This window comes from Rhea pennata, chromosome 3, assembly GCF_028389875.1.
Source record: "Rhea pennata isolate bPtePen1 chromosome 3, bPtePen1.pri, whole genome shotgun sequence".
NCBI classification, from domain to species: Eukaryota; Metazoa; Chordata; class Aves; order Rheiformes; family Rheidae; genus Rhea; species Rhea pennata.
The window spans coordinates 14,813,794-14,834,308 of NC_084665.1; the positions used below are offsets into that span (position 1 = coordinate 14,813,794).

General features: G+C 37.2%; 1 protein-coding gene across 2 annotated transcripts in view; it reads right to left on the reverse strand.

Moving 5' to 3' along the window:
• EML6 (EMAP like 6) overlaps positions 1-20,515 on the reverse strand; it is a 147,566-nt gene that overhangs the window by 14,967 nt on the left and 112,084 nt on the right. Inside the window, exons 28-32 of one of the 2 annotated variants that reach the window (XM_062571668.1) lie at positions 8,937-8,951; positions 7,670-7,678; positions 5,815-5,893; positions 2,330-2,459; positions 1,129-1,227 (exon numbers count right to left, since the gene is read on the reverse strand). In XM_062571668.1, the coding sequence (XP_062427652.1) occupies positions 1,129-1,227; positions 2,330-2,459; positions 5,815-5,893; positions 7,670-7,678; positions 8,937-8,951 (332 nt within the window). The remainder of the gene's footprint in view (positions 1-1,128; positions 1,228-2,329; positions 2,460-5,814; positions 5,894-7,669; positions 7,679-8,936; positions 8,952-20,515) is intronic. The other variant, XM_062571667.1, reaches the window with a different exon arrangement.

Consider the following 20,515-nt stretch of genomic DNA (forward strand, 5'->3'; position numbering starts at 1 on the left):
TGAACTATTTTGGGTATAGGGTCTTTTATACACAAATATAACAACAATATTTAGCACTTTTCAGTTTTAAAGATGGCATTTGAAAGAAAATTTAAAGACATGCAGCTTTTAAAATTTACTAAATTTAAAACTAAAATGAATAGCTATACAAAGTATCAACCAACAACCAGAAACACTGATTTCACGGGCTCTTACTGAACTTCAAAATAATAGAAGAAAGGGGCTGTAACAATCACCTTTTCCATGTCACGGAAATCAGTATTTTGAACTTGCATTTCAAAAAGTTAACAAATAGCTCAGTTCTGGAACTCTGACTGTGCATACAGATTTTGTGCTTACGCAACATCCATATTCAAAGGACAGCACTGAGCACAGGTGGGGAAGACAGTCAAGATGTTTTTCTACTACCATTTTTCTGCCTCATTGTTAAGTTACTTATTATAGAAGTTAGGGACTTGAGTCTCCTCTCAGAGTGATATGAATTAGAATGACTTCCTTATTTTTAATCAAGTTAATTATTTCAGGTAGCAACAGATCCCTCTCAAGGTTTGCAACAAATGATCCTGCATTTTCCGTACTACGTTGACTCCTGCAAAAGGTATTAGTAATTCTTCAGGTAAATAATAAATATATAGATACTTCTGATTTCAGAATCAGCCTTTACAGCATTGCTGTTGAGATTTCACCCTATTTTTTTTCCTATTCTGTATAACTTTTGTATTTCTGCATAGGATATTTTCATTATAGTGTTTTCATTGCTAAACATTTAAATGCTAAACAGTGCCTTGCATACAAGAAGGAAAAGGGGAATTCTAGAGGTCTTTTCATTACTAGTAAATGAGATGATGTAGTGAAGTTTATGAAAATTTGCTTTTTGAAGTATGATTATATTACCATTAACTCACATTCTAAAATGCAATGGCTCACAATCAGGGCTGAAACTGTAGCAGGCAGACTGAAATCATAAGAAAATTCTGAAGCTTGATTCTCTCTTTAAAATTAAAGGAAACTTTTGAGGACAGTAACACTGGCAAATCCTGGTAAAATCCCTACACAGAAAAGCCCAGAATAAATCAGAGCCCCTGAGAATTTTTGCGTAAAACTTTGTAAATATGGAGAGTAACCTACCGATCTGGCTGGTAGCCACAATATTTTTATACTTTGGATGCTGATTCACAGTTAGGCAGAGAATGTCATCAGTATGTTCCAGGTAGAAACTCTGGCTACCTAATAAAATTCAAACATATTCAAAATGGAATCAATGGAAGAACCACCACCGAAGCAAAGAATATTGCAAGCAGCTTGTTGCCACTCTCACACTTGTGCCGTATTCCCTAGTGCGATGGATGGGAGTAGGGCAATGCATAGGTAGAGCACTATTTCGCCCTTAGTCCCAGACACCAGTACCAATGTGCAATGAGCATATACATCAGTATGCATACATAAAAAGTGTATTTGATCAACTAACTATGCCCAGAGAACCAAAACATCAGCCCAAGAATCATTCTGTAGCTACATGTAACAGCAGAAAAAAGTCAAATCTGGCAAATGCAAGGCCCAGGTCTCCTGCATAACTGGAAAAATCAGTGGGAGGCAGAGTGAGTGGAGAGTGAAGCCCTGTGAAGTTCACGCTCTATATTGTCCCCTCAAAAAAAGGAGCCAAAGAGCGCAGGTGAGACAGTGCTTCCTAGCTCCACGGGTCAGAGGCAGCTGGGCTGGGCTGGGGAGCCCCAAAGATCAGCAGATGTGTCAACTTTCCCACCTCTGCCTCTCCGCGGCAGCGGAGCTGCTCAGTGCACTGCTGTCACCATTTGGTTCAATGTGGCACCAAGAGGGAATAAAGCCAGAATTCCTTTAGTTCATGGCTGTTTCTTGTTTCATATTCTCCATGGCTGGAGAATATGGTTGGTGCAACAGCTCATGGCCAGACAAGTTTTTAGTGTTTTTTTCTTATTCATTATCCAAAAGATAGGAAGTGTTTCTACCCCCTTCCAAAGAACAGTTTATTCACATTACATTGCACCAAAATATATCCTTCCCTGGAGTGGATTTTAACAAGCTGCAACTGCAGAAATAAAACAGATTTTTATTATATCTCCTAGTAGAATCTCCTAACTGTTGAAAGGAATAAGATGGCTCTACAGAATGACCTCAGCAAGAGACCTTTGTAAGTCAGTCTGGTATAATAATCATCCAATTGTTTTGCGTTATTTATCAAGATGCAAAATGTGAAAAACTTAGAGGAATGTTACAAAGTTATGCCTGTCAAAAGAAATGTTTTAATTGTACAGTATTTTTTATTTCAAAATATTGTTTCATCTTGAATTACCAGTAGAAAGATTTTGAACTATGCCTGCAGCAGCTGTGTGGAAAATAATATCAGCACCATCATTTAGGTAATGAAGGTTGTTGCGACAATCAAATCCTCTGTATCCAAAAACATGGTCTAAAGCCAGCTCCTAATCAAGTAAAACAAAAAGAAAAAATAAGGCAGTGAAGTAAAAGAACAAACAAGGGGATTACAGAGTTTGGATCATATAAGTGAAGCCCTAGATAGTTATACAAGCCACAAATACTTTGCAGAGACAACAGAATAATTAAACAATAATTAATTGGTTATCTCTGTTTAATATATCAATCAGCTGTAAATATTTTGGTTCTTTCAATTTCCACTCAAAATATATCTAAGTCCAATTTTATTAAATTTCCCATCACAGTTTAACAGCACTATAGGGTATCAACTATTTGCAAATACCTGTACTTCTGCTTTGAAAGTCTTCACAAATAGTTCTCATAACTGCCAAATTCTCCCCTTAAAATCTTTATAAAAAGCAAAGACAGGCCATAAGAAACTATATAAGTAAACCATTAGTTAGAGGTGTCTTGGATATTTCAGCTTACAATAATCAATTGCCAAGGAAATTTCCTCCCCCAAAACAGTGATGGCTCATGGATTGTTGTTGAAATTGCTTTTATAGCCTGTAAGACAGGCTTAATGAATCTGTCCCAAGCACAGTTACAGCTTTTTGAAAAATTTAAATGACATTGACAGGCCAAGCAATTGTTGCTAATTGTCTGTAGACACCACAGAATATTCGTTTTTCAATGTATTAAATACAGATTCCAAAAACATGAGCAGGAGAGGAAGGGCCTACAATTTGGGGAAAAAAGTATGCTCCAAAATAAATAACCAAAGTTCATCGCTCAAAATCACGTGCATGATTTTGCAAAAGAATAGTTTCTGTCTGTATTTCCAACTGGAGGGTATATAGTGAGTGTGGCCCCACTGCAGATGCACTACGTCTCAGCTGTGCAAGCTCAGAAGCTGTGGTGCCTTGAGGGATTCCCCTGTCTGGAGGCAGGAGCTGCTGTGCCCTTTGTCACACGCCTAGCACACACTAACCACGACAGCTCTGAGAAGCATCTTTCCTGCAGGTAAATAAACATTCTTCTCTTCTTTGAGCAGGTGTCAGTGGTGACTGGAAGGCAACACTGTCTACAGGGTAGTGGGCCAGAGGTGTATCACCTTCAGTGATCGAACAAGAACTGGAATTCTATTACAGGTCAAGAATTTGAATCTAGTTCATAATGTTAGCGGATTAGTCAATACAGTCAGCTTGCAGACCTCTGATACTGGCATGTTTTAGAAGTCAAACGAAGGACAAAGAGTACAAGCTTTGAGATTCCCTTTGATAGGAAAGGTATATAGCACAGATGGTAGCAGACTAATATTTATGGGGTTCATTTAGCGCTTTTTGAGATGAAATAGCCTTACATTTAGGGCAGTCAGCTACATAGAAACATACAAAAAGTATTTAGTTCCATCAGTGATCTTGTCATCTGCAAGAAGCAGGAAATATTCCTTAATCTCTTGACATATTAAAAATATTAATTAAAATATGAATGTGAATTCATATTTTTAATGTGAATTAAAATATGCTCTGAGATTCCATAACCTAAACACAGACATTTGGTACCATTTTAGATGCTCTAGGATAGCTCAGACTTCTGCATGGGACTGGACCTATCAGAAACCACAGCCTTTCCTGAAGAGGCAGTTGGTGACCAAGAAGTATAACCTAGGCCATCTAGACAGGCACTAGGTCCCTATGTTTAGGCACCTGAACTGCCTTCTGCATTGGATAATAATAGTCAATATCACTTGTAGAGGGATGTACAGTTCACAACTAAATCAAGAGGTCCAAAACTGTCAGTATGAAGTCTGTGCTCTTCTAGGCCATGCACTAAAAAGGAGTTTGAACCATTTGGCTCAGCTGATGTTCCACATGAGAATACATTAGCCTGATTCAGAGCTAAAGAGGCCTCAGGAGAAGTCTACCAACTTGCTTGTAAGCTTCTGGCCAAGTCTTCCAAGGTAAATTTCTGTCATGAAAGCCAAATTTGAAGGATAACTTCTTATTAATGAGGTAAGTGAAAGGAGTCTGTCCTTATATAAATGCATGTTTACCGTCGTAGAAGTTATCTTGGCTCTTATGTGCTACATCACCCGAGAGAACAGATTTTTGTCTTTCACCAATAAGCCCATCTTAGAGGCTCATGACAGTTTCCTTGTAAGATATGACTGACCAGCCAGTTATTTGCATCTCTTGATAAATGAGTGACCTTTGCTTTACTTATGTCACTGTCAGGGCCATGAGGGCACTAACACGCCCTAATGGTCCTGACCAGCCTCCCCTGGTCCTCCACCCACTCCTGCTGTCCATGGGCCCTGGAACTCTATTTAAGATCAGACCAGGACCTTTAGTCCTTGTCCCAGCTGTGCTGGAAGAGTTCTCTTCAGTTCTGCCCCAGTCATACTTGCTCCTGACTATGGGCAGGTCAGACTAGGTCTGGCCTGTTATGCCCACTCTTGGCCATGGTCTGATCCAGACCCCAAATCATGGACTGATTTCCCAGCCTGGCTTGGCCCTGCTTTTTCAGTATGGACAGCCTGGCAATTCCTGGACCTGGCAATTCCTAGCCCTGACCAGTGGATTGACTTCCCAGCTTGACGTCAGACCTGCTTCCTCACCAGAATATTGTTTCAAGATACAGACTCTTGGCTGGACACGGTCAACACCCTTGGGTCTGTCCTGTTGGCCTCACTTGGTTATTGTGGGACTGGGTCCTGGCCAGTGAAGCGCCTGCCCTACTGGCCGTGTTATCACCCTTGGCTCCCAGCTCACCTTCCTTTAGGGAGCAGCTGGTCCTGGCAGTCACCACATTGCTAAGACACTTTATGAAGACTTCCTATGTTGTGCAGAGCCCATGCAACAGTAAGATGTAGAAAACTGAAGTACTTTGAGCCAAGACAAGGTGAAATTAGTGTGTTCCCCAAATTGAGACAAATTTTGAGTTTGGAGAGATCTGAAATTATATATAAACTTCAAATCTCCTAATCTGAGATTCTTTCTGCTAGAAGTTGGTGTCTATCACACTTTCTAGTGTTTGTCATCAGTGCTGAGAGCACTTTCTAGAAATTTCTTTCACTTCTCTTCTGTCTTCACATAGTAACACAATGAAGCCTAGGCCATGGCTCCAAAGACATGACCATTCAAAAGATTTCAGGCTTGTGTGCATGAGATACATATGCATCTACTTTGAAACCCACACAAACATCCTCAAAGCAGAATGATGTCATACTTATAACAGGTTATTTATATGACTATACTGTGGTGCAAGCAAATATGGCAAATATGGCTAGGCAGATGCCTAGCAGAAAACCTAAATATGACTTTAGCAGCCCTCAAAATATGAGTGAGTTTTACCCCAGATGTATTACTTCTAGAGCAAATGAAAAATATTAAGCCTGACCTCAACCAGTTTCTTTTTTTTGTTGATATTGTTCTTTTGCAGTTTTTCAGGTTGAGGAGCAGCTCTGCTAACTGGTGGCCTGAAACAAACATATTTTAGAAAGAAGACAATCAGAATGTCTGAAAGCAAGGCAAAAAAAAAAAGTCAAAACATCAAAACAATACCATATATTTTGTATATGAACAGGAAATGGCCAAGTGAAACTATTGAACTTAGTGCCCAGAATTCTTAAGAGTTTAACAATAAATAGACTACAATCATACGCATTTTAGTAGAAAGAGCAGAAATGACATTGATATGCATTGTGTGGATGAGCAGCAGAAGAGACCATGTTACACCAAAAGAATTTTAAAATCATACTGGAAAATCCTTTTTGGGAAAATCCTTCGATACTAAGGTATAGTAAATGGTTACTTTAGGAAATGATCTAGAAGACTTCCTCCAACTGCCTTTTCCCCAACATTACTTCTTTTGAACAATCCCATTACTGAACCTTGGCTTAACTTGATTAAAATCTGTTCAAAATCCTATTAGATATTGTTGGAATCTGTCCATTGAATGATGCTTCATTATAGATAAAATCATTACATTTTAAACTGTATAACTCATTCATTAGTGTGAATTTAACAGAGACTAAAGCCTGCAAAGCATCTTTATATAATTACAGTTGTTAAAAGTAAATAAAAAGACAAATGTAGAACACAGATTGAAACAAAATTCCATCCATGCATATGGTCTTTAATGACAGATAATCTTTATTGCTATGAAAAATAGCAACTGCAAGGCAATAGGCTATAATTAACATAGAAATGATCATATGTAAGGCAGCAAAGGGGATATTGACTTGATCCTTCCACGAAAAAAGAAGCAGCATAAACCTAAGAGGAGCAGAGGGTGCTCAGCCTCTACAGGTTCCTCACTTTACAAAATCCAGTACTGCCTGTGCAGGCACCATTTTATATGACCACTGTGTTAATTTGCAAGTAATGATTCCCCATTTTTGATAACATATTCAGGAGGCCGAAACTTAACCCTGTTAACAATGGATCCATAAAAATTGCACTGTGCTATTAGAGAAATTAGTCTGCAGAAATTTAGCCCACATTCTTTATCTTATTTGATCATCTTTGACTTGGAAAATGGATCTTGCTAGAAGGTTAGGGCAGACATGGTAATGTGAAAGGATAAAAACATATGTATATGGGTTAAATCCTAGCTCCAAACTATCACTTGAAGGTTGGTGTTAATTATATAAGAAACTACATTTCATGCCTTTAAACTGCCATTGCAGATTCTGGAGACAGAGTGAAAGAACAGTGGGGTTCTGTAAGCAAAAAAAGGAGAATGCTTGGCCTCAATTTATTTAATTAGCACTTGAATCTGGCATGTATTTCCACAGGATAGGATTTCAAAAATGTAAAAACTAGACACACGCTATATATGCTTGTGAAAATTAGACTGTGCAAAAACAAAGGGACCACAGGGGTTTCCATCTTCCATCATTGTACTGGCAGTCCAACCCTTACACAGTAACTACCATTAATTCCTGTTTAGCAAAATTACTTGCAGAATTAAATCTTTTTTGCTTCATAGGAGCTGAGTTCTCTGGAATTATATTTCTTATGAGAGGTATAAAAGGCATTGATTAAAATACATAGCTAGAACACTTACCACTACACAACTAGAATACTTATTACAACAGTATGTAGCATGAAAAATCTGAACTCTAAAAAAGACAGAACAAAGCCACAAGTAAACAAACTAACCCACTTCTGAAGCAAACAAACAAACTCACTAAGTATTAGCAAGTATATTAGCAGGTGATCTTGTGACATTAAAAGAGTGAAAGAATTACCTTGATCCCCTTGTAAGCAGCAAATAAAGCCAAGTAAGAAACTTAATACAGTTTAAGTGTATTTCTGACCACTTCACTCATGCACAAGCATTTTTAGAGTTGACCAGTCATTCCTTTGTGGCACAAAACATGCTATTCAAGCATGCCAGCACGAACTAAAACAGAAATTAAAGAGTGCACCAGTCTACAAATTCCGAAGATCATACCCTGGCATCCTTTGGAATCCTCTCTACTAAAGATCCAACAGAACAGGGAGAAAAAAAGGAAGCTGTATCAATGCTTCCCACACACTTTATACTGAACTGAGAATGTGACCCCATGTACTTACTCATTTTCAAGTGCCTGATAGGGAAGGTAACTGGTAGAAACTTAACAGTCTCATAAGCACTGTTGAGAGTTTCACACAATGGATGCTTGTTTTCCAGCCTATTTCAGCCCGTAATTTAGTCTAATAATTGTTCGGTGCTAGGCCAACTTATGTGTGGGGACAACTTGTACTTTTTGTTCAGAGAGAAACAAGTACCTTTATTTTCTCTGAAACTGGTCAATCAAGACATGTTATATAAGCATCAATAGTAATTAAACCAAATAGTGATGCAATCACCACTAGAGCAGGGATGGAGGAAATTAATACAAACATAATTCTCTTATGAAGTAAAACCATTAAGTGAAGCTAGAACAGCAAAAGTCATTCCAGCCCAGCTTTACTAAGGCCTTTGGATGAGCACTTATGAAAATAAGTTTTCTTCTACATTTCCTGCTCTTTTTTCTGTTTTAGTGTAATTTTTAAATGGATCATTTCTCAACCTAGGTTAAAGTTTATGACAAGAACAAGCCAAAAGTTTTGACAAAAGCAAGAGAACACTATCACTATGACATGATTGCTAATTTCTAGATAATAAACATGAGATTTAATTTAGAAACATATACATACACACATATACCTTTATATATATCTATTCACATTACACACAAATACAAATGTGTGCATTTATATATACATATCCATGTATATATACACACGTATGCATTCAGTGCCTTATTATCATCTTAATAAAGGAAATGTAAAGCAGCAACAAATTCACTTTCATTTTTACCAAGTCTGTGATTATAGCTAATTTATTTTGATATATCAGATGGCAGTATCAAGACAGGAAATTTTTACTGCAGCAACTTACATATATTTGTCCTTTGTGACCTATGTAATCTGTATTGCACATTCACAGCAAACAGTGTTTTTTCTATGCTGTGCATTGTTAGTACTTACTTGACAATTCCCTGCCTCCAAAGGAAAGCAAGTTAAAACATAATACAAGTATTAACGGTTTCTTTCCAGTAATTTAAAATAAATGTGCTTATATTAACATATGGGATGAATGAGTTCCAGGAAAGATAAGACACAGACAGAGGGCTTTCGGTTCTTTAGATACTGTGAATATAGAAAATAAAACTTCTATTACTAATGACTATCTTGACTACATGCTTACATCAGTATGTACAATTATAACTCAATGAACCAATTCCAGATTTAAACCGACAAAAACCTTAAGCACTGTCTTTAAAGGTCTTATTGCAGCAATGTAAAAAGGTGCAAGCGACAACTCATTCACTCTCACCTACCAATAAGCCTATCCGAAATGGTCAAAACTTATCAGTAGAAAGAGAAGCCTAAACCTGAGTGAGGTGAGCTGACAGCAACAGGATGGAGAACTGCAGATTAAGAGCTGGGGCAGAGGGTTTCAGAAAAGGGAGGCATCTCGAGGAAAAAAAGAGATGTGACCTTAGAGAACAGGGTGCCAAAGTAAAAGAAAAAGAGACCAATCCATGTAGACAGGAAGGAGTAAAAAAGTATATTACAAAAAGTGTTACAGTAAATTCTATGAGACAGAGATAACCATGTTTTCAGAGCACATGTAATAATCGTTGTCTGGTGAGAGCCACTGTCTGCGTCTGTAATAAAGCGGCAAGAATACAAATATTCTGTTCCCAGAATATTTCTTCAGAAACGATATTGCACTAAAGCCACAAACAATGAAGTTTGGAGCAGAGACAGATGGACAAAAATGTCCTGACACTGAGAAGGTGACAGGCTGGGCGCAGCAGAATGGGTAGAGGTTGAGAAGAGTCCAAACGGGAGACTAAAGTGTGCATGTAGGTGGCTGCTAACTGGAGAGAGAACATATTTTGCTACTACACAAAAATAAAAATGGGCAAGATACTGCTCCCAGTAAGAGAAAACAAAGGTCAGATAGAGGTAAGATGATCCTGTCTTGGCAGATTTGAACAGAGAATTAAAAATCAGATTTTTTTAAAAGGTACTGTTTGTTGCTGAAAAAATGCAAAAGTAGTTTTTAAAAGTACGTTTCCACTAGCTGACGGGGAGGAAGGCACTCTCAAATGTCCTAAAACTGTTTTAAAACTTCTAGTTCTTTAAGAAGTGATTAAAAAACTTTGTAAATTCTAAGTCTTCTTTGGATTTCCTCATCCCAATGGGAAAGTGTATTACGTATGCTTTTCTTGCTGTTACTCTCCACTTATATTTTTTAGGTACAAGGAGATAGGAGAAAAGAATACTATGCAGTATGAAAATACGCTGTTCTTCAATACAGTGGATCAAAGCAAAACTGAAACAAGGCTAGAGGGAAAACACTAACTATAACCTAAATTGTTTTTAAAAAGCATTGCACTGAAAAAGCCTCAGCATGGTTATAGTATTTACGATTTCACATGTACACTGATGCTCTCTTTAAGAAAAAAAGGTATTGCTGAATGTATGGTGGTGATAGCCATTTTTGTGTTTTGTAAGAAGGGAAGCTTGTCATTGCATTCACATGTCATTCTAGTTCAGTCTCCAAGTGTGAGGCAAGTAGAAAAGCAGATTAAAATGATGTATAATCAGTTTTGAATGACATCAAAAGGACTCTATTTTTAAATAAATTCATTGTTCAAAACATCATGTGAAGCTGTTAGTTTAAATAATTATTTTGAAGTAGGCTGTCCCTACTGCATATAGATCTGTCCTACATAAAGTACTGCACTGAGAGGGCTGTTGAAGGACCACTCAGCCCCCACCTTTTCGACAAGACTAGCTTCAAGGAATATGCTGTAACAGACCTCTAGGCAAAATCTAAATTTCTGAGAAATGTTGATAACATTTTGTGCATTGTGACAATATTGGCATCCCTCAATTCCATGCCCACTAAGTGCCACACAAACAGAAAAGGCCAGCTGTGTGCTGACCTGTGGGAGAAGCAAGATGGACTCTGAGTTCAGGAGGTTTGCAGGGACTGTAAAAATATCAGTCACAATGTGTTCAAGCCTTGTGGATAACTTTGATGAAACCAGTGTGGTGCCAAGAGTCAGACAAGAGTCTGTTCTTGAAATAACCCAAAAGTTATTTTCTGAATCCCCAAGACGTGTTTCTCCATGTATATTTGAAATAGTTCCCACCTACACATAAATCCAACCAGGATTCACTTTCAAAGCTTTTACACTGCACCCACAAAAGTGTACATGTAAAAGTGCATTAACCATATGTAACCATACCTCTAATAATTCATTTTACAGTACAAAAGCTGGTAGGTGCTATTTTGGAAACAACTGACCATTCAGCTAATCTTACTGTAACAAAAAAAAAATAACAACAGTATAACATTTGAAGAGAGAAAATCCAACTTCTACCGCTTATCAGAGCATATGATTGCAGACGGCGATACAACAAATTGAGAACAGGCTCTGAGACAGATAACTCACAGGAAGTGAGACAAGCCAGTATGTTTAGAAAACAGAAAACTAGACCAACATGCTAATGTTGCTTTTGTTTTTTACACATTCAATCAACTTAAATGGATTTTCCACCACCATATGTGTTACAGAAGTTTTCAGCTTTTGTAGAGTCATGAAAATCAAACTAATGAAAGCTGTGAACACAGGGTATACGTTAGTGGTTAGCAGAATGCAAAAGGCAAACATAACTTTGGATTTCATATTAGTAACATACAGACTTCACACAAGCTTGTTTTACTTCTCATCATATAAATTCTTTATCAGTTAAAATGGTCCCAGTTTGAAAGTTAGGCCTTTTCTTAAATAAAGTGCAATGTGTTATGTATAACACAACAGTACGGATTACAATTGTCTGAGGTTGGCCAGGGCAGTCCCACCATTGACCAACTGGTCTCGTGGTGTGGGAGCATTGCTCTTTGAGCTCCCACACTGTGAGACTGCTCCTGTAGCACCTCTGCCTGGCAGCCTACTTCTACATTATATAGGCAGAGCAAGGAAGAGGATGCCAATTAGAGGAGCAAAAAAGGGAGAGCAAAATAAAGGGGGAGGACAGGAGGACGGACATGGAAGGGGAGAAGAAGAAAAACAAGAAAGTTGGGGAGAGGAGAGAGAAAAAATAATCAACTAATTAACGTACTGCACCAACTACTAATACCACACTTAAATTGTTTCTCAGCCTTACCTATCACATTCTAATACATAATCGACAATATATGCAGAACATTTGGGCTGAACTTCTACATATGTTAGCATCCTTCCCATGCATAACAAAATATAAGCCATATTATAAACGACAGTTTTTCAATCTCTCATTGACTAAAATCTACACAACAAAAAGCCCTCAAAGCTCTTACTCTAAAGCTATAACTACTGTAAGGAACATTGCACCTTGGGCCCCTCACAAAAATACTACTGCTGAGTTCAAGAAGTGCCTGCTCTAGACCATGATTTATTTCAAATCCTGCAGGTAAAATCTATTATATAACTTTTACATTCCTCCATGACATTTTCAGAATCATCATTATTTTCATTATGCAACCAAATGAGTCAGGAAAAGTACATGTGATAAATGTTGCCTTTTCTTCTAAGGCAATACCTTAGCATCGGCCTCCAGTTCGTCTATAAATGAGTTTGTTGTCCTTTATAACCATTAAATCTCTGTTCCCAGTTTGCTTAGGGGCCCAATATTTTGGAGATCTGAAGAAGGACAGTGTAATATAGGGGATTTGCTTTCCATCTCGTTAGTTTGTGCTGTGTTAGCTAAGCACACACCATGTGCTATGCAGTAAAAGAAGAGCTGTTCAAAGTCACAGTTATCTTGTACCCCGAATTACATCAAATTTGTCCACTCTTTCCTATGACAGGGAAAAGAAGGGACAAAAATTACTAGGTCCTCTCCTCTGACAAAAAGACAGTGGAGTAAGTCTTTGTATTACCCTGGGGGTTAGTCATGCATGAACTGTTAACTCCTTTCCAGAAGGACAATGTTTGTCTGCAGAGCTTTCCTCAGCACTGCCTACATACCTCTCAACCACATACTTGCATCTTCTCAGGAGACACATCATGGCTCCTGAGATTCTCAAACTCCTCTTGAGGTTTGTTACTTCCAGAGAAACAATGTACTTACTTACACTTTTTCAGATTCACTGTTTTTACTATCACAGATGCTTAAAGTCTTGTTAGCAAACCAAAAGGTTAAATTCTCTATCATAAAGATGGAAATCAAGCTATAATAAAGAGGAAAGTAAAACACAAATCTGCTTGAACTGTCTCCTAGGACCTTTGAAGCATGTTTGTGCTTTATAAGCAGGGGAAACAACTTATTCAGTGATAATTCTCCAAGTATTACTGCTTAAAGAAAGACACGAAACTAGCTCAAAGTTGACAGCCAAGCCCTTGCTGCTAAGAGGCTTCTTAGAGTAAAAGCCCCAGCCACCCTGCTCTCTTGTTTAAGCCGGAAACTATTGCTTTTCTCCTCTTTTTAATTTAAACTTACTTTGTTCAGTTCTCTGTTTTTACCCAGTACGCCTATGACAACTGACAGTTTTCCCTTCCACTTTCTCAGATGCATAACAAAAATACAGCAATGGGACATTTCTTTCTTCTTAGATCTTCACTGCATTTTGCAGTGAAGTAACCCTGCAGTTCTGAAGGACCCCATAGTTAACTCACTCCTTCTAACATAAATGGCCTTCTAGCTTTTAACAAAATTTTCAAAACTTACACAATATTTTATCAATCTCACACTAGTCACAGTACACAAATCCCATCACAGGAACAGTCCCCAGTTCATTCTAAGTTCTTCAAAGAGACACATGATACAATTATAAAGAAGAAAGATTTGGGATTCGGAGTTATTTTCTCCAAATCATCTTTCCCTTCAGAAGACCACCACATTTTCCCACAAACCTGCCTGAAAGAGAAGGGAATACATCCTCTCAGTTCCCTTCTTCATTTCTGAAGGGATTGGGAGAGGCTACTTCACCAGTGCCTTTGCAGAAAATGTAATGCTTTGCAAACTAGTTTTAGTATTTCTTCCTGACATCTCAATCAAGCCAGTGCACAGAGATTTCAAGACTCCATATCCTGATGACTTGCTGATTCAGAATATTGGCTTCCCCGGACACTGAATGTAGAGTACTTGGAGGCTTTTAATTTTGTCTAGCTTGTTCTCTATGGACCCTTGTAGGTGCAAAGAGAAGCCAGTTCAGTGCTTTCAGGAAGCTTTTAGAATATGGTCAAATAACTCCTTAGCTACTGCATTCCCTTGTATTCTCAGAAGATAAGAGATTTTGTACAACTGTGATACTTGCTTCATAATTCAGATGTCTTTGAGAGAAGTGAGCTTTGCCCTGAAGTAGACATAATTGAGAGTGCAGGTTGGGTTTCAAGATTCTGTACATATTGTACATGTATTGGTACACTGTGTCCAAAAAATAAAGTCTTGAATGTGTGCAGTAGTCAACACATTAATCTCTTGCACATCTTTAATGAACCAAAAAAACAGTACTTTCATAACTTAAAAGTCCTATCCAACATAAACTCTCGTCACCTGCAGTTTTGCCTACATTTTGACATACAATTTTGGCTTCTAATTACTTGACTATAAATTCTAGTAATTTATATAAATCAGATGAAGTAAGTGAAATGAATGTATCTTTGTCTAACAAGGTATATATAAAAAGCACATGATCTGTTAACAAACTTATCAGAACAGCAAACTTCAAATACAGAAGATGTGATTACACTGAAGTAACCAAAACTGAAAGAGGACATACAAAAGATGTGAACAATAGCTTTGGAGATGCTATAGATTCTTTGTAGAACTCTTTAGAGAAAATATGGTGACTCTTTAGTGAAAATATGGAAAAATGCAGTATATGGTGGTACACTTAGATTTTTTTTCAGGTACTTCAAAATGAAATACAATACAGCCAATTATATAGCGACAAAGAGCAAGAAGAAACAAGATATGAAGAATGTTAAAAACTACCATTTTGCTCTCTTCAGCCTACAGTTTGTGCTGAGATAGACCTTTCCTTCATATAGGCTACAGTAACCTGACTGGTATTTTCATATAAAATCATTACCAAGAGACTGTTATAGAAATTAGGGACTTCCTCACTGCAGAAAAGGTATCAACTCATTTAATTAGGCTTGCCAGCCATAAAGAGAGTGGGTAGCATGGAAACATTTGGACATAGCGGAGGACCTTTCTGTTTTACTATTGCTTTGTAGTATTGGATAGCACAAAGCATATTTTCCCTGCATTATGGATTATCAGTGTTATTGCAGCAAAGTGGAAGGCTGGTTCATTTGTCTCTTCCTGTGTTGCTTTGCAGATCCTCTATCTTTTCTCTAAAAGTTGAAAAAAACAATCTGCCTGTTCACTTCAGGGGCTGCCTTGCTCCACCGCAACACAGCATGTTCACCTCAGTGAGCTTCTGCAGTGCAGGACCCTGCATGTGGAGAGACTCGAAAGTCAGGAAGCCTAAAGCGTATGTGGCCAAATGAGACAGTCCTCTGAGAAGCAGGCTACTTGCTTGCACTGGGAACCCAACCCCTGGCCAGGTTTCAGAGGAGAGAGGCTTCCTAGTGACCCAAAAGGGCTCTGGAGATTTTCAGTCCTGGACTGAAAATAGTCCTGAAAAGGCTGCAGAAAAGACTGACGCTTCTGCTCATAATGTTGGTGCTTCAGCAGTACAAAACAATTGTAAGCCTAGCTTAATCAGTCAATTAAACTCACTTTACAATTGCTTTCGCATCATCAAAGCAGAATAAAGCAGCCGGAATGTACAAGGGTAACTGGAGTAAAATATCTCATCATCATACCTTCAGCACTTCTTATTCCATATGCAGTAACAATTTAGCTATATTTCCCCAAAATAAAATTAAAACTTTTCCTTTTTGAACTCAATCTCAAAACACTGATGTATAGTAAATAATACAAGATACTTTTTATATAGAAAAATGGGGGAACAAAGACTTTACCTGAGTGAAAAAGAAAATGGAAGACAATATTCTTAAAAGAAAGGGAAAAGAAATATAGTTTAAGATTTTATTGAAAAAAAATCACTAAACTTCCTACTCTATGTCTTCGTTAAAACACTGTGATGAAAAGATAAAAAAGGGGAGCAATATTTTGCAGCATCAGTGCCCCATATTGGGTGTCTTAGTATTTTTGTGTAATTTTTTAAATGCATGTCGTGATTTTCAAGAACAATGGGTATCAATAGGAAATAAATGTCATTTTATGTACCTAATTTTCAGCTTTTTTTTTTTTTTTTTTTTTTGAATGTTTTTATTGTGGATCTTCTCAATGCACTAATGAGTTCCTCAGGTATGTTGACAAAGTGATGATATGTCACTGACAAGTCAAATATAAAAATATTTTTTATCAGAAGAATGATGAACCCTGTGTTGAACTTCCAATGTGCTTAAATCCCACTGACTAAAATTGAAAAGCTAATTAGGATTGTGTGAATACTTTGCATAATGAGACCAGAAGACAGAAACAGAATTTCTAACAGAGCTAGAATTTGACCATTCCAACTTCTTAAAACAACATCAACTACAAAAAGCAACAGATGTTATTTAGAAGTTAAGATGAAAATATGGCTCCTCACATAGTCCTCTTCCTCTATTAGATTAGAAAAAGACATGTTAATATGAGTTTTGATTTAGGAAAACATTGTGATTTCAGTAATTTTCTATTCTATGAAATATTTGAGAATATTTCATTCTCAAGATACAATGTCACTTGATATTTGAAAAATAATTACTAATCTGCTCTGTCTCCTATTCACTTGGAAGCGGTACAGTAAGGTATGTAACACAGTTAATAACTCTAATAAAGACACTTCACCCTAATGTACATAAAATCAAAATTTGTCTTCACATTTTTGTGTTTGAAAAGTATTAGGTCTTATCCATTAGAGCAGGAGGGAAAACATAAACACTCCTTCCTCTGGTGAAAAAGATGTTTTGAGGATCTTCTGTGAAGTGGATGTAGCAGAATGTATAGTATTGGTGAAATTACCTATCCTACATTTAGAGATTGATATTTTATTCTAAGGAAGTTTTACTCAGACAGTGGTAACATTTCCATGGCTCTTGAGAATTACAACTCGGTTAAAGATGCACAACATACACAGTAGCTCCAAGTCACTAAAACAGTTAAAGAAAGAATAGCACTTAGTAGTCTAGCAAACTACTGAGGAGACTGCATTGACAAAGATCTGACATAATTACTAAAAGTTCAGTTGTAGCAGTTACAAAAATATAAAAATAGGGGAGAGAGTATGAGAAAAACAGATACAAAGAGGAGTACAGTGTTTTAGGTATATTTTTTCTTATATAATTAAGTGGAAACTAGTCACATTTTAAAACGTGTGTGTATGCTTACACACACATATACATGTATTACATATTTATGTAATTAGCTTGCTTGCTTTTATTCATGACTATATACTTTATATAAAAAGACGTTAAGGCTCAAAAGCTAAGAAATGACATAATCATGATTTCCTATGCAATCCAGATGTAGTCTGCTTTGTGAATGCATTTTGATACAATGCATAATTATAAGATGACATTTAAAAATGTGGCAGGAGCCTTTGATTAAGGCAAATGTAACTACTGAGTATTTCTTATCATATGCATTCAACAAATGCAGGATTTGTTTCGTATTATGCAATCACTGAATACAAAGTTATTAATTATTAATTATTATTTTCTGCTAATGAGGTTCAGCACTGCAGTCCATAAGAGCTTTGCAAACATAAATTATTTTCTAAAAGGTGTATATGAGATTAGGAAGCATTATTAATTGTATTTTATGTCTTGAAAATCAGGACAACAGATATTTTAAGCCAAAAATCTCAAAAGAAGCCCCAAATTTTGGGCAGTCAAGTAAAAAACTTTAGACCTCAATTTGCTTAATGTGATTATACGTTACATGGTTGCTCAAATAACTGCTTAAATTATCTTCACTTGCAGCTGTAACCACACAATATTTCTACAAATTCATCCTTACGTGCTTCACAGTTGACAAAAGGAAATGAGGTAGGCAGAATTAGAGGCTACCTGTAAAAATATTTTACTTGCCAAGCATCAGCCAGGAGCTCTGAGACAGAAGCAGGAACAGCAAGCAGGCAGTTCCCTGCAGGCTCCAGAGCGCTCTCCTCCTGCTACCCACAGCTCTCTGCTTCTGCAACAGCTGCAGCAGGAAACCTGCAGAGCACCATCGTGTGCTTCCAAGCCCACTGTATTCCCTGAGGACTGTATCTGCTGTGCTCTAAAAACGGCAGGATTCCTGCGGGGAGAACAGCAGCCACCACACTGCCAATATTATATTTAGTCATGCACCAGGTAAACTGAGGACCAACAACTACGCTTTAAAGTCTTTCTCACACACCATGTTGACATATGTTGAACAGTTAAACATTAAGCATAGATGAAAGCTGAAGTTTCATTTTAAACATCCAGAGTATATTTGGAAATATTTAATCCATTACATTATTTAAATGCTGTATGGTCTTACATTACCTTATTAGTAGTACAACTGTGTTAAAGTTCTTAAACTACTGATATGGGATTAATCTCACTTGCTCTACTCAGCAGCCTTTGCAACAAGCAAACAGAAAAAATAGGCTTCTAAGAGTTTGTTACTGCAACATATATTTTCATTATTGTCAGAAGACAAATTTATAATCTGGAAGGCTTTATTTCCCTGGATATTTCAAAGATCAGAAAAGATACCTATCTTTTTAATGCAAAATAGTAAAGAAAAATAATAATTGTTAAAATAAAACTAATTAGAAAATATGATAATATTGCTTTAATTTGGAAGTAGAATAATTAATAAATATGCTGGGCAACTACAGCATACTTAGAGATAATATTGAGACAGATAAGAAAGACTGGGGAATAGAGAACTTCTGGGTTATCTAAAATGTTGGGTACTGTCTTCCATTTCAGTATGACTCAACTGCGATGTTTGCCTGCAAGTTAGCAAGGCTTTGTGTCTCAGGATCTAACTGAGAAATCTTTTCTGCGACAAGCATCTTCATTCCCTACTTATGTGGAGAAAAAAGCATTTCCGAAAAAAAAGAGCCACTAGTAGTAATTGTTCACTACAGCAGAGATAAAGGACCAACCAAGGAAGGACCCCAACTCCTTCCTTCTCACTATACTAGGCACTTTGCTACAATCTGTGAACAGTATACATGTACAAAGATCTTACAATTCAGACAAGAGAAATATAGTGAATGCAGTTTCTAAATACAAATGCATAAAGGGGCTGAATTAAGGTATCATGGGAATCTTACTTCTGGCACTTCCTAACGTTTAACTTTACAACCTTAACTTTTCTTACTGTAATTCTCTAAATTTAAACAGAAAAAAAAATAAAAGAATGACCACCAACAAAAAGAAATTACATCAAAAGAAACTACCCGGATTCATAGTTTGAGTCATCAGTTGGAGTCACACATGTAGACCTACTGTATAGGCTCCTATTCATCTGAGTTTACACAGTAACTGCCAGCATTCACAGGCTCTTATCCTTCAAAAAGCTCCATCTCCCAAAGGGAGTAAGACACCCACGTTACCAATAAATGCCACAGCTATTTCAAAACTATATTAATGCAGAGGACATTTCATAGAGACAAAAAGAACCTAGTTCCAGTTCCAGATAATGAGGGGAATGGACTTTACTGCTTATAGACCAGATCCTCCTCTTCTCTCCCAGTAACCTGTTCCAATTAAACTTTTTACTCACCTACTACCCTTGGTATATGTTCCACTGGCCTTAGATCTTACCTCTTTTCTTTCCTTTAATATCCTCTGTCTTATCTCCAGCACTAATGCACCTCTAGCTTTTCCTTTCCAACCTCATATCTTGACTCATGCATCCTTCCCTTGTCGTTCATTCCATCCCACCCATCCAAGTACTGTTTTGATCTTCTTCTGTTTCTTCCCACAGTTCAGTTCTTGCAATATATTTTTCTCTTTGTCCTCCATTCCAAACTACTCACTCTCCACATTTCAGTGAAACACTTTCTCCTCCTCTGCCATGCTGCCTAAGTACCATCATGAGTAAAATTATGAACATAAAAGGAGCTTCCTAGACCTTAATTCCAGAGTATATTATCTGGATGAAGTTCCAGCAGCTGAGACAGCAATTGCAATAAAAGTTCTGCTCAGTCCCAGGAACAGAGCTAGAATATGCTCAATACAGATGTCATTTTTTAAAAGTTTAGGTGCTAAACTCCAGCAAGTCCCTGTTCAGCACGTACAAACTGAGATCTTTTCAAAAGTTCATACTCAGGCAAAAGAGGATGAGAATGCCTGACACCATGGTGAGCCTCCTCCCAAACCTCATATCCACACCATGGAGGTTCTTTATGAATTAGATGCAGCTTTTTATGATCAAGATATTTCCTTTCCTATATTTGTTCTTAAAAATGCCTTTTTTTTCCCAGAATAATTCAGCTTAGGCCAGTACATGCCTTGGGATATTCCAGCTTTAACAGTAAAATCTTGATAAAAATATGAGTA